Here is a 15,794-nt window from a genome sequence, read left to right as displayed (position 1 = left end):
GCAAGGAGGCCTACAAACCTGACTCAGTTACACCAGCTCTGTCAGGAGAAATGCGCCAAAATTCACCCAACGTTTGTGGGAAGCTTGTGGAAGGCTCCCCGAAACATTTGACCCAAGTTAAACAATTTAAAGGCAATGCTACCAAATACTAATTGAGTGTATGTAAACTTCTGACCCACTGGGAATGTGATGAAAGAAATAAAAGCTGAAATAAATCATTCTGACATTTCACATTCTTAAAATAAAAAGTGGTGATCCTAACTGACCTAAAACAGGACATTTTTACTAGGATTAAAATGTCAGGAATTGTGAAAAACTGAGCTTGAATGTATTTGGCTAAGGTGGTCGTAAACTTCCGACTTCAACTGTATATCTCACTCAGATGTGGTGGATGCCAAAGAACTTTGCTGAGAAAGTACAATGAGCCCTCAACCAAGGTCAATGTGACCTTGGATGAGAGAGAGATGTATGGGGATTAACAACAAAACTACGGTAGTGTGTCCGTTTTAATCTCTGAATGAGCAGCAGCTGGAGCAAACACAGATAAACTTGTTTGCTCAAGGGCTTAATGACAGGTTACTCCGTTAATTCTAGCATCTGCTACTGTAAGCCTACACAGAGTCAATCAACCCACACATTTGCAGTGATGTACTGTCACATCCTTCCTCTCCCTAGTATTATTGCTCCTGATCCACAGTAAGGATAGAAAAGGAAGAAAGCGTCAAACTCCTGAGGAATTTGTATGCGCCTTTTGGGAGCAAGGAGTACTCAGAGGGGACCATGTGTTTGTAATGAAGGAGGTTTGATGAGTCAAGGCAGCGCACCAAAGCAGATCTGGAAACATGGCTCCCAGCTGACAACGTACCCCGTCTACTCTGACTCATATTGACAAATGAGTGCATTTGCAAAAGGGCAACTGCAACAAATTGAGAGGTTGACTTGTGCCAGATCAATTCAAATAACAAAATTATGTAACAGGTTCACCCATACACATTCAGACAGTGCTTCCATTTTAAAATTCACAAAGCAACAACAAAGCAAGGATGTTTCAGATTCAGGAATGTTCAAATAAAATCTATTTATATTGCTAAAATCATTCCCTATTCATAAATCATGCTATGTTAAATCATCCAAATGTGCACACAGTACATTAAACCATGTGTAATAAGTGACTTACCTGCTGAAGCTGACAGGAAAAGATGAGCTGGATGGAGTTGACATCCCTGATCCATCCCCAAATTCCTGGCCTCTGTTCCAGCCATCACTGACTGAGGGCAGTGGCGGATACAGGCCAAAGACAGGCTTCTGATCCTGTTGTACGCGCACTGCCGTCGATGTGTTTCCGCCGTAGTGGTAACTCGGCCCACTCATGGAGCCCACCGAGCTGTGGGTACCAGGTATGTCCAGGCTGGATATCTGACAGTAGCTCTGGCGCTCGTTCTCCTGCTTGATTACACCTGGGGTGTAAAGCTGGATGAAGGAGGTGTCAGCGTCCTTCTCTGTCTTGATGACAGGCATGGAGATCCCTGGGCCCAGTTGCTGCCGATGCTGGTCCGCACCATTCACATTTTTACAGTTTCCCCCACTGCTACTGACTATGGGCTTGGTTTCCATGTTGCCGTCACCGAGCAGGGCATCATCCACTGACAGGGAGGAAAGGAAAGCGGCCTCGTCAGCCAGGTAAAACTCATTCAGGTCAGACAGAGAGCCAGGCAAGTCCAAATCCCGAAGAATGTCCAGCGTATTGTCACCAAGGAGCCTCTCGTTGACATCCAAGTCCTTCAGTGACTGTCCAAAGCTGACTGTCCCCATGTCAAGCCTGTCCTTATCCATTGGTGAAAAGTCCTCAGTTTTCAGAGGGAAAAGGTAATTAGAACATCCAAGTACAGAGCTCCCTGGGGTGTTGGATCTATTCAAATCTGAAATGCTCTCCTCCAACAGAGCAAAGTTCTCAAACAGCTGCTGCTGTTGATGATTCTGCTGCTGTTTCTGTGCGTTCTGCATTCTCAGGGCCTTGCCCATTAACTTCACTTCAGCCTCCTCTATAGAGAGTCCAATGGAGGCTGTCCCTGCTGTGGAAAGCTCACCCTGAATCTTAGTGACATTCAGTCCGTTAGAGGAGTCTCTGGCTGGAGGCTGGGGAGTGGAGCCAGGCAAATGCATCACGGAAATTAATGTGGTGGACTTGGAACTGCCTGCGTTAACCGAGAAGCATCCCTCTTCACCTCCATCTAAGCTCTTGTCCTGGTTATCCATTTCTTGATCCTGCTTGACACACACAGGGATGAAAGCACTGGTTTAGAAAGTGCTTGTAATTCAATTGAAAATGGCAACAGAGACTGATCATTTTAAAAAATTGCCTGAATTTAAAATGGGTACTCTGTTATTTACAATGTTTCTATACAATGCAATCATTTCAACGCACATATTTGATATTTAAACCATATGATCACATCTCCCCTGGCTTCTACATGACTGACAATATGACAGCAGTGTAAATAATATTCCAATGTTGTAGCTACCACCAATAAACTAGCAAAAAATACCTTCAATCCAGAAATCAGAGATGTAGCCTATAATATAGACATTTGAAACAGTGTTTACATTAATATTTTAAGGTTACGTCCATTTTGTTAGACTCAAGCGATATTTTTCTGTATGCAAGCATGAGCATGCTTTTTTCGTTTCTCGTATCACCACAATGGGAAAGAGAAAGCACGCGCATGCTCGCACATGGAAAAATATCACTTAAGTCTAACTAAATGGAATATAACGTTGCGGACAAAGTTTGGAATTACACAATTGAATATGTACAACATCTAAAGACCTGCAGCAGTATATCGAAAGCTTTGCCATTTCTGAAAGGATATGAGTGATTGGGCCCTTTGTTCATGTTCATCCATGGCCACCATACTGCATAACGAGCAACGAGTCTTGCTGGTGGGGTTTCACAAAATGTATTTGTATCCGCTCTCATTAAATTTCGGCTGCATATTTTCCGACATTTTCTTCAAATCTGAAAACGATGTGAAGCCAAGCCCATTTTCTTTAGAATTGCATTATGGGCCCTAAAAGCATGGAAATAGTGTCCACTGCTTGTATACTTTGCATTTTGGTGAATGTAGTACGACATCCGGGGACTTTTAGCATACTAACTATATCCATAATATGACTAATAAGCATACCATATACTCAATTTATTTCACAAATAGTACTGTTGGTGCAGTTAGTATGAGTATTTGAACACAGCTCAAGTCAGAGTTTCCTTTAGGATTTTTTTCAGCAGTGGTGGCAAAAGGTGGGGTTAGGGAGCTCTTTGCTGGAAGGCTCTCTGACTTTCAAAAAATACATACTACTCTAAAATGCATGAAAATGTAATTATGTTGACACCATCCGAAATATAACTGATGGCCGCCACTGCACTGTAGGGAGGGAGATAAGGAGCAAGTGGAGGCTGTATGCTCGTGGATCACAGTCGCACCACTGCTCGCTCTGTATGCTACAAATATATACAAACTTGACACGGATCATAAAGGGATAGTTCGACATTTATGACCCTTTTCTACTATGCCAGAGTCAGATGAACTCATTAATAATTTTTAATGTCTCTGCGTGCAGTTTCAAGGAAGTTCAATGCATTTTTGCGAGCCATTGCTAACTAGCGTTAGCAGAATGACGAAGAGTTTACAGGAACAGCTAGCATGCTAAATTAATATAGGAAAAACACTGCAAGCGAAATAGCAAAAAGTGTCTGTACACTTCCATAACATACGATATACACTCAGGTTGTGGAAAAAGCACCGAATTGTCATACTTGAGAAAAAGTAAAAGATACCTTAAATAGAAAATGACTCAAGTAAAAGTCACCCAGTAAAATACTACTTTAGTAAAAGTTTAAGAATTTGGTTTTAAATATACTTAAGTGTCAAAAGTAAAAGGTACGAATAATGAAAAATTCCTTATATTAAGCAAACGGCACAATTCAATTATTATTTTTTTGCGGCTTGCCAGGGGTACACTCCAACACTCAGACTTCATTTACAAAGCATTTGTTTTTAGTGAGTCAACCAGATCAGAGGCTTTAGGGATGTTCTCTTGATAAGTGTGTGAATTGGACTATTTTCTGTCCCGCTAAGCATTTAAAATTTAACAAGTACTTTTGGGTGTCAGGGAAAATGTATGGAGTAAAAAGTACATTATTTTCTTTAGGAATGTTGTGATGTAAAAGTTGTCAATAATATAAATAGTAAAGTAGAGATACCAACCAAAAACAACTTAACTACTTTAAAGTATTTTTACTTCAGTACTTTACACCACTGTATACACTGAACAAAAATATAAAATGAAAGATGCAAAGCGTTGGTCCCATATTTCATGAGCTGAAATTTTAAAAAATCCCCAAAATGTCCCATAGGAACAAAAAGCTTATTTATCACATTTTGTGCACAAATCTGTTTTACATCTCTGTTCATGAGCATTTCTCCTTTGCCAAGATAATCCATCCACCTGACAAGTGTGGCATATCTAGAAGCTGATTAACCTTTTCTCAATACAGGGGGTGCTGTTTCCACTTTGGAAAATATCGTCTCCAAATTAAACTGCCTCATACTCAATTCTTGCTCGTACAATATGCATATTATTATTACTATTGGATAGAAAACAATCTCTAGTTTCTAAAACCGTTTGAATTATGTCTGTGGGTGAACCAGAACTCTTTCTACAGCGAAACTCATGACAGGACATGCGAAGCTCTGAAAAATAGTCTCTGATCTCGGATCAGTTTTAAGCTCTGTGTATGCCCTATGGATCGAAATGAACTGCATCCGCCTTCCCCTGGATGTCAGTAACCAATGAGAAGTGGAATGGTGTCTCTAGGTGGTTCTCAGAGTTTATAAAAGGGAATGGAGTGAGATGACCCTTCTTTTTGACGCTCGCCAGGACGCAAGGGAGGACATCAGAATCGCATGCTCAAAAGCTCTCGTTATTGATCAAAGATCTATCCGTCTGTGATTTAATTCGATATAGGTGTTAGAAACATCATAACGAAGTTATTTGAAACCGATTTATATCAGTTTATGCGAGTATATTGCTATTTTTCTGAATTTCCTTAGTATTGCGTTTGACGATTTGGGCATGTGTGTGCCGTGTAGCTATCGTTAGCTGCTAGTTCTGAAGTTGAGGAGGTCGTTTTACAACAAAGCAACGATACTTTTGGACAAAGGACACATTGCCCAAGATACTGATGGAAGCTCGTCCAAAAGTAAGAGTTATTTATGATTTTATTCCGTATTTATGTGGAAACATGTAAACGCAGTTGTCAGCCATTTTTTGCGGCACTAGTCTGGCTGTAACTCACAATGTATGTCTAGTAACGTAAATTTAAAAAATCTAAAATCAGCGGTTGCATTAATAACCAATGCATCTTTCATTAGCTGTCCAACCTGTATTTTTTTAGTCAATCTAATCGATAAATAATCGTAAACATAGGTGCCTTTCCAAGATGGCGCCGGCCCGAATGCATTCCTTGTTTTGACAGTTTACATTGCATAACCACGATTTGTGATGCTAAATATGCACATTTTCGAACAAACTCTATATGCATTGTGTAATATGATGTTACAGGACTGTCATCTGAAGAATTCTGAGAAGGTTAGTGAAAAAATTAATATATTTTGGTGGCGATAACGTTATCGCCCCCTTTGCCTTGATTTAATGCTGGTGTGATGTTAGCTCATGTGGATTGCTAATATAACGATATATTGTGTTTTCGCTGTAAAACACTTAGAAAATCTGAAATATTGTCTGGATTCACAAGATCTGTGTCTTTCGATTGCTGTAGGCTGTGTATTTTTCAGAAGTGTTTTAGGATGAGTATTTTGGTAATTGACGTCGGTCTCTGTAATTATTCCGGCTGCTTCCAACGCTATTTCAGATTGCAGCTGCAATGTACAACTGTGATTTATACCTGAAAAATGCACATTTTTCAAAAAAAACATCCTATACCATAAATATGTTATCAGACTGTCATCTTATGAAGTTGTTTCTTGGTTAGTGGCTATATATATATCTTTATTTAGTCGAATTAGTGATAGCTACTGATGCAGGAAAAAAATGGTGGAGTAAAAAAAGTGATGTCTTTTGCTAACGTGGTTAGCTAATAGATTTACATTGTGTCTTCCCTGTAAAACATTTTAAAAATCAGAAATGATGGCTGGATTCACAAGATCTGTATCTTTCATCTGGTGTCTTGGACTTGTGATTTAATGATATTTAGATGCTTGTATTTACTTGTGACGCTATGCTAGGCTATGCTAGTCAGCTTTTTTACTGTGGGGGGTGCTCCCGGATCCGGGATGAGTACCAAGTAAAAGTTAAACAGTATGGTCACAGGTGCACCTTGTGCTGGGGATAATAAAAAAGCCACTTTAAAAATGTGCAGTTTTGTCACTGCCAGAGATGTCTCAAGATTTGAGGGAGAGTGGAATTGGCATGGTGACTGCAAAAATGTCCACCAGAGCTGTTGCCAGAAAATGTAATGTTCAGTACTCTACCATAAGCTGACTTGTTTTAGAGAATTTTGCAGTACGTTTTCTGTAGTTGGGAATCAGACTGGCACAACGGTCAGGAGGAATTTTGGACCATTCCTCTTTACAAAACTGTTTCAGTTCAGCAATATTCTTGGGATGTCTGGTGTGAACTGCTCTCGAGGTCATGCCAGAGCATCTCAAAATCGTGTTGAGGTCAGGCATATTTTCTTCTGTTAGAAGTAAATCAACAGAATGGCTTTACTTCTGTTTTGGGTCGTTGTCCTGTTGCATCACCCAACTTCTGTTGAGCTTCAATAGGTGGACAGAGAGCCTAACATTCTCCTGCAAACTGTCTTGATAAACTTGGGAATTCATTTTTCCGTCGATGATAGCAAACTGTCCAGGCCCTGAGGCTGGAAAGCAGCACCAAACCATGATGCTCTGCTATCATAGTTTACAGTTGGGATGAGGTTTTGATGTTGGTGTGCTGTGCTTTTTTCCCCCCACAGTGTTGGGTGTTCCTTCCAAACAACTCAAATCTAGTTTCATCTGTCCACAGAATATTTTGCCAGTAGCGCTGTGAAACATCCAGGTGCACTTTTGCAAACTTCAGACGTGCAGCAATGGTGTTCATCCCATGAACACCATTCTTGTTTAGTGTTTTACGTATCGTAAACTCGTCCACAGAGATGTTAGCATGTTACAGAAGACTCTGGAAGTCTTTAGCTGGCACTCTAGGATTCTTCTTAACCTCAGCCTTCTGCGCTGTGCTCTTGCAGTCATCTTTGCAGGACGGCCACTCCTAGGGAGAGTAGCAACAGTGCTGAAATTTCTCCATTTACAGACAATTTGTTTAACTGTGGCTTGATGAACATCAAGGCTTATAGAGATACTTTTGTAACCCTTTCCAGCTTAATACAAGTCTACAATTCTTCATCTTAGGTCTTCTGAGATCTCTTTTGTTCGAGGCATGGTTCATATCAGGCAATGCTTCTTGTGAATAGAAAACAAAAATTGTGTGTGTTTTTTATAGGGCAAGGCAGTTCTAACCAACATCGTCTCATTCATTGGCCTCCAGGCTAGCTGACTCCTGACTCATTAGCCTAGGGGTTCACATACCTACACTGAGAATGTTTAAATTATATATTCAATATAGACAAGAAAAATACAATAATTTGTGTGTTATTAGTTTAACCTGTTTACACACACTTGTCCTTCAGACAAGGTGGTGACTGAAAAATGTTGTGATTGATACAAGAAACCAAAATAAAATGCAATATTATTCCCATACCATTATTACAGAGAATCAGACAAATTATGATACCCTATGCCTATTGGCTACTTAAAGCCCATCTCAAAATACAACATTGCCCCTTTAAGACAAAAAAGAAAGCTTTTTACCTGACTCGCTTTTCAAAGATGTTTAGAAATGTACACATTTTGTGCTCTTGTAGTAAGCAATCACTCACATTGTTGACTAGAAATTAGCTATAACTGGTCTAATAACTCACTAACTAGCAAAGAATATAACAAATGTGCACAGGTTGCTGCATGCAGCTCTCGCTTTGATTTCAAAACAAGCGCATCTACTTCCGACCGCGCATGAGGTAAACACAGTCCAGTTCAAAGTGAATGGCACAGATCCATACATGCAATTAGTATTTGCATATAGGCCTACTGCAGCTCTGATTGGTTATGGTGCACCGGCCCGTGTAGAATATGGGACTGAGTCGTGCCTATCAATACAATCCTACTTCAATGCGCTCTGCCTACAAGAAAATCTCTTGCACAGTTAGTTTTGAATACTAAGTCTTGCATAGCTCATTTGGTCATGTCAAATCAAATTTTATTTGTCACATTCTTAGCAGATGTTATGGCAGGTGTAGCAAATAGAGGTTGACCGATTAATTGGCATGGACAATTAATTAGGGCCGATTTCAAGTTTTCATAACAATCGATAATCAGCCTTTTTGGACGCTGATTACATTGCAATCCACGAGGAAACTGTGCGGCAGGCTGACCACCTGTTACACGAGTGCAGCATCAAAAGGACCTTGTGGCTGCAAGGAGCCAAGGTAAGTTGCTAGCTAGCATTAAACTAATCTTATAAAAAAACAATCAATCTTCACATAATCACTAGTTAACCTAGTAATATCATCAACCATGTGTAGTTAACTAGCTTGTCCAGCGTTGCATATAATCAATGCGGTGCCTGTTAATTTATCATCGAATCACAGCCTACTTCAACTTCGCCAAACGGGCGATTTAACAAAAGCGCATTCGTGAAAAAAGCACAATCGTTGCACAAATTTACCTAACCATGAACATCAATGCCTCTCCTAAAATCAATACACAGAAGTTATTTTATTATTTTAAACCTGCATATTTAGTTAAGAAATTCATGTTAGCAGGCAATATTAACAAGGGAAATTGTGTCACTTCTCTTGCGTTCAGTGCAAGCAGAGTCAGGGAATATGCAACAGTTTGGGCCGCCTGGCTCGTTGCGAACTGTGAACTAATTTGCCAGAATTGTACATAATTATGACATAACGTTGAAGGTTGTGCAATGTACCAGCAATATTTAGACTTAGGGTTGCCACCCGTTCGATAAAATATGGAACAGTTCCGTATTTCACTGAAATAATTAACGTTTTCGAAATGATAGTTTCCGGATTTAACCATTTTAATGACGTATTTCTGTGTTTATTATATTATAATTAAGTCTATGATTTGACATTTGATAGAGCAGTCTGACTGAGCGGTGGTAGGCAGCAGCAGGCTCGTAAGCATTCATTCAAACAGCACTTTACTGCATTTTCCAGCAGCTCTTAGCAATGCTTGAAGCACAGCGCTGTTGATGACTTCAAGCCAATTAACTCCCGAGATTAGGCTGGCAATACTAAAGTGCCTACATGAACATCCAATAGTCAAAAGTATATGAAATACAAATGGTATAGAGAAATGGTCGACATGTCATCATTCCTATAATAACTACAACCTAAAAAACTTCTTAACTGGGAATATTGAACCACCAGCTTTCATATGTTCTCATGTTCTGAGCAAGGAACTTAAACGTTAGCTTTTTTACATGGCACATATTGCACTTTTATTTTCTTCTCCAACACTGTTTTTGCATTGTTTAAACTAAATTGAACATCTTTCATTATTTAATTTTAGACTAAATTAATTTTATTTATGTATTAAGTAAAAATATTTAAAAGGGTTCATTGTTCATTCAGTATTGTTGTAATTGTCATTATTACAAATATATAAAAATCGGCATCGGCTTTTTTTGGTCCTCCAATTTTTATTTTACCGTTATTTTACCAGGTAAGTTGACTGAGAACACATTCTCATTTACAGTAACGACCTGGGGAATAGTTATAGGGGAGAGGAGGGGGATGAAGAGCCAATTGTAAGCTGGGGATGATTAGGTGACCGTGATGGTATGGGACAGCTTGGGAATTTAGCCAGGACACCGGAGTTAACACCCCTACTCTTACGATAAGTGCCATGGGATCTTTTGTGACCACAGAGAGTCAGGACACCCGTTTAACGTCCCAGCCGAAAGACGGCACCCTACACAGGGCAGTGTCCTGGGGCATAGGGATATTTTTATTTATTTTTTTGACCTGAGTAAAGAGTGCCTCCTACTGGCCCACCAACACTACCTCCAGCAGCATCTGGTCTCCCATCTAGGGACCGACCAGGACCAACCCTGCTTAGCTTCAGAAGCAAGTCAGCAGTGGGATGCAGGGTGGTATGCTGCTTGCATAAAACGTTATCAGAGTTGAAAAAAATCATAAAAATCGGTCGACCTCTAGAAGCAAAACACTTGTGTTCCTAGCGCTAACAGTGCAGTAGTATCTAACCATGCACACAAATCTAAAAGTTCAATAATGGAATTAAGTGCACACGTTGGAGAGGTGTGTGGTGACTAGTCCTCTCACTCAAACCCTTGCATTTTTTTTGTCCTACCCCACATTTACAGGAATATTCTTACTGAATGTATCCAGCGTATTTTCAGATTTCGTTAACAAATGTGGCCAAAAGTATAGTAAATGTAAAATGTACATAAAATCAAGTGTAATGTTTGGATTTAGTCTTGTCAATTGTTGGGTCCACAACTTTGGTTTAACAATTTCCCATAATCTCCAAACTGTTCCCTTTCAATTGCTACCATGCTTATACATTTCATATTTCTTCTGTAAGAAACATTTCAATTTATCCCTATACAGTGCTTCTGGAAAGTTTTATTACGTTACAGCTTTATTCTAAAATTGACAATTGTTTTTGTTCCCTCCATCTACAGATGTATGCCATCATTTTTTCTTCTACAGAAATATTTACATAAGTATTCAGACCCTTTGCTATGAGACTTGAAATTGAGCTCAGGTGCATCCGGTTTCCTTTGATCATCCTTGAGATGTTTCTACAACCTGATTGGAGTCCACCAGTGGTAAGTTCAATTGATTAGACATGATTTGGAAAGGCACGCACCTCTCTATATAAGGTCCCACAGTTGACAGTGCATGTAAGAGCAAAAACCAAGTCATGAGGTCGAAGGAATTGTCCGTAGAGCTCTGAGATTGTGTCGAGGCACAGATCTAGGGAAGGGTACAAAAGCATTTCTGCAGCATTGAAGGTCCCCAAGAGCGCAGTGGCCTCCATTATTCTTAAATGAGCTGGCCGCTCGGCAAAACTGAGCAATTGGCGGAGAAGGGCCTCGGTCAGGGAGGTAACCAAGAACCCGATGGTCACTTTGACAGAGCTCCAGAGTTCCTCTGTGGAGATGGGAGAACCTTCCAGAAGGACAACCATCGCCTTTGAATGTTTTGGTACACCTATTGGAGAGCTCGTCTTTGTTTACACCAATTCAGCATCATTCACACACTTTTAAGCTTTAGCCCCACCCATCTCAAAGGGTTGATCCAGCAGTCAAACACCCAAACTAACATTCGCTAGCTTAATAGCTACTTCCTGAGACAAATGAGAGAACAGCTAACTCTGACCATTTTACTCGCCCTAACAGAGCTGGTTAGGCTGGTTTTATGTTATGAACCATAATCCCAACTCATGACGTTACTACCCTGCAGGAATCTGCAGGTAGCTAATCAACCAGGTTCAATGTTAGCTAGCTAACACTAGGCTATAACTAGCAAAGCAAATGGCTCCGATACAAATAATATTACCACACAGATCATACACGTAACGTTAGCTAGCAAGCAAGCCAGCCAGCTAACAGTACACTAACTTGAAATGAAAACGACTGACAAAATTAGAAGTGTAATATCTGAAAATGTAGCTAGCTAGACTATCTTACCTGTATACATGGATGGAGGCTTCTCCCTCTCTGTCACGGATGCTATGGTTGCGGATGCCCTCAGTTTGAAGATGTAATCCGGAGACAGGTGTTTTCTCCATCTCCTTAGCTATCATACTGTAATTCCACTGATTTCAAAAGTCGGTCCTCAAAAAAGTGGAGAGCAACACTTACGCAGTTCTATTATGGAATACATTTTTTTTAAAGCCACGTTAGACAGGATTACCTACACATACTGACCAGCTCCAACGTGCTACATGGCAGACCAATCCGAACTCCTTTCGGAATGTCCAGCCCACTCAATAGCTCAGCCAGTCATGGCTAGCGGGAAGGTTGCCGACTTTGTCTGTGGCTCGTAATTTAACAGGTGGCATACAAGTTTGTTATTAAGGCACATGAAAATTCACATGTTCCAGAAGGCATTTCTGCCCCCAAAAAAACACATTTGATTTAAAAAATAATAATAATCTAAATCCTGTCCAATCAATATAATTTACCACAGGTGGACTCCAAGTTGTAGAAACATTCAGGATGATCAACGGAAACAGGATGCACCCGAGGTCAATTTCGAGTCTCATAGCAAAAGGTCTGAAAATGTATGTAAATAAGGTATTTCTGTTTTTTTGTCACTATGGGGTATTGGGTGTAGATTGATGAAAATAATTTTATCAGTTTTAGAATAAGGCTGTAACAATTTGTGACTCACAACCTGGATTCGTTCTTATGTAACAATTTTTTTTTTTTATTTTTTTTTTACATTGGATAAATAGTAGAGACTCAGAGCTACAACATGGTATATCATACACTGCATTTGAGGAACAATGGGAAAGTAATTCTGCTTTGAAAGTTGATAAGTGGCATTTTATTGTTTGGTGAGAAAGCTCGTCGTCTACACATTCGTTCACACCCTCTTAAGCTTTAGCCCCAACCATCTATCTCCTTGCTTTCAGAGCACACACACTTGACGCTCTGGTCGTTGATTGGTTTACCTCTGGATAACATGAAAACAGACTAACCAACAATTTCATTATGCTTTTTAGCCAACGTTTACTGACACCGGACATATTCAACTGGTGTTGTAAACTTCAGCTTAAGACATGTAGCTAGCTACCTAGGTAAACAATGAACATCGCTAGGTAAACAACATGTAAGATCACACACACATCAGCTAACGAGCCAGCCAGCTAACGCTAGCTAATGTACACTTTAGCTTGAGATAAAACCACTGTCAAAATTAGAAACGTGTAATATCTTAAAATGTAGATAGCTAGGCCATCTTACCTGTATACATAATCATGCATGTTGGATGTGTCTCCCTGTCACGGATCCATGACACAAATGCCCTTAGTTTGAAGACATAATCCTGAAGCAGGTGTTGTCCCAGCTCTTTAGCTATCATACTCTAATTCCACTGATTTCAAAACTCGATCCTCCAGAAAGTGGAGAGCAACACTTATGAATCAACATTTTTTTTTTTTTAAAGCCACGTTCGACAGGATAGCCAACAGACTGACCAACTTAAATAGACAAAAGCCCTCTATGGCAGACCAATCCGAACTCCTCTCTCTGTATGTCCAGCCCACTCATTATCTCAGCCAATCATGGCTAGTGGGAAGGTTGCGGTCTTTTTATGTGGCTTAACCAACGAGGCTCGTAATTGAACAATTTTATTTGTATTTACAAGATGGCATACAAGTTTGTTAAGGCACATGAAAGTTCACGTTCAAGGCATTTCTGCCACAAAAAAAAAACATTTTGATAATGTTCTGACACCTTAACACACTGTCATAACATAGGCAGGAGGGGAATCTCCCCCTTGCTCTTCAGTATTGGTAAAGGAATGTCCTTGTCTACAGAAGACTTGCTGCCAAAACTACCATCCCAAAAAGTTAATATTGGAACAATGCTGCGAATATAGGAATGTTGAGAATATTCTTTAGGTCCCTGCTGACCAATGTCATATTACTTTTCATTTTGTGAGGATATTAAAAACTGTATGAACCAAATACTGTAACTTAGGAAGGAAACCCCCTCTAGCTGTCAAGTTTCCATCCAATACATTGTCTGAGATATGAAAATGGGTAAAACTATTTTTGTTAAGATAGGAATTTGATTTTAGGAGTCATAAGAGAACTTCTAATCATATCCTTAGCACATTAAGTAGCCACGCCCCAAATGAGGTCAGAGAGCTTGTCAGCGTGATGGAACCGCCCTTTCCGACCAGAGTGCTTAAAAGGACTCGCTAAGAATTAATATATCAGACCAAAAGATGTGAGACCATGGTCCACACGTTGAAATGGTTAGAAACTGAAACTCTCAACACGAGTTGAAGAAAATGAACTTACCAGATCAGGACCCCGCCAGTCTGCAGCTGCGCGTGTAAAGTGAGTTTGGAACTTTGACAATCTATCCGAGGAAGAGAGGAGAAGCTCACCTCAGACAATCACTGGTGAATCATTGAAGCCACAGACAACTAAGGACATTGTGACCTCTGGTGGACAATCAGAGACTTACACCCCCGGGAGAGCCCAAAGAAACAACCTTCCGAGAGAGCTTGGTCCTGACCGAGATGGACAACAAACAAAGTCGTTCAACGCATAAATGCATTCATTATTTTGTTATCCCAAAAGGGCAGTGGTTCGTGTGCAAGGTATATGATTAATATGAGAAAAGTTCTAGAATTTGTCCACGATAAGTGTCCTTTTCCTCTCTCTCTCCCTCTTTCCCCATCTGCAACATTATGTTGTAACAAGCCGTCATATCTTGTCAGTCTACTAGGGACCTTTGTCTCATGTAAGTGTGCATGTTATTCTGTGTTATTATATAGTAGCTAGTAAATAAATTAAATTTGTGTAGTACTGAATAATGAGCTAGGCTGGGGTTCTTACGGATCCAAGAAGGTTGCGACCGATCAGAATGAGACTGATATGAGGTAATGATTAATAAGTGACTGTTATAGATATATAATTTATATCTTCTAGTTTAATTCGGGAGATGGTAACTCATTAAAAAACGTATTCCGTGGTTCCCCAAATTGTTACGATAAAAATAAATATATATATATATATACACACTGCTCAAAAAAATAAAGGGAACACTTAAACAACACAATGTAACTCCAAGTCAATCACTATTTTTAGTTGTTACCCGATTTAAAAAAAAATCACACTTCTGTGAAATCAAACTGTCCACTTAGGAAGCAACACTGATTGACAATAAATTTCACATGCTGTTGTGCAAATGGAATAGACAAAAGGTGGAAATTATAGGCAATTAGCAAGACACCCCCAATAAAGGAATGGTTCTGCAGGTGGTGACCACAGACCACTTCTCAGTTCCTATGCTTCCTGGCTGATGTTTTGGTCACTTTTGAATGCTGGCGGTGCTTTCACTCTAGTGGTAGCATGAGACGGAGTCTACAACCCACACAAGTGGCTCAGGTAGTGCAGTTCATCCAGGATGGCACATCAATGCGAGCTGTGGCAAAAAGGTTTGCTGTGTCTGTCAGCGTAGTGTCCAGAGCATGGAGGCGCTACCAGGAGACAGGCCAGTACATCAGGAGACGTGGAGGAGGCCGTAGGAGGGCAACAACCCAGCAGCAGGACCGCTACCTCTGCCTTTGTGCAAGGTGGAGCACTGCCAGAGCCCTGCAAAATGACCTCCAGTGACCAAAACATCAGCCAGGAAGCATAGGAACTGAGAAGTGGTCTGTGGTCACCACCTGCAGAACCATTCCTTTATTGGGGGTGTCTTGCTAATTGCCTATAATTTCCACCTTTTGTCTATTCCATTTGCACAACAGCATGTGAAATTTATTGTCAATCAGTGTTGCTTCCTAAGTGGACAGTTTGATTTCACAGAAGTGTGATTTTTTTTTTTTAATCGGGTAACAACTAAAAATAGTTAGTGCATTGAATTAACTTCTTGAGGCTAGGGGTCAGATT

General features: G+C 40.1%; 1 protein-coding gene across 8 annotated transcripts in view; it reads right to left on the bottom strand.

The window, feature by feature from the left end:
- LOC139583754 (glucocorticoid receptor-like) overlaps positions 1–15,794 on the bottom strand; it is a 123,059-nt gene that overhangs the window by 86,053 nt on the left and 21,212 nt on the right. For 3 of the 8 annotated variants that reach the window (XM_071415230.1, XM_071415193.1, XM_071415239.1), the window contains exon 2: positions 1,178–2,265. In XM_071415230.1, coding sequence (XP_071271331.1) covers positions 1,178–2,256 — 1,079 coding nt within the window. In that variant the 5' untranslated portion in view covers positions 2,257–2,265. Of the gene's footprint in view, positions 1–1,177; positions 2,269–11,850; positions 14,257–15,794 lie in introns of all 8 variants that reach the window. The other 5 variants (XM_071415216.1, XM_071415207.1, XM_071415249.1 and 2 more) reach the window with 5 other exon arrangements.

Source organism: Salvelinus alpinus, chromosome 1, assembly GCF_045679555.1.
Source record: "Salvelinus alpinus chromosome 1, SLU_Salpinus.1, whole genome shotgun sequence".
Classification (NCBI taxonomy): domain Eukaryota; kingdom Metazoa; phylum Chordata; class Actinopteri; order Salmoniformes; family Salmonidae; genus Salvelinus; species Salvelinus alpinus.
The sequence above is the reverse complement of the archived record's forward strand: the minus strand, read 5'-3'. Positions and strand labels throughout refer to the sequence as shown.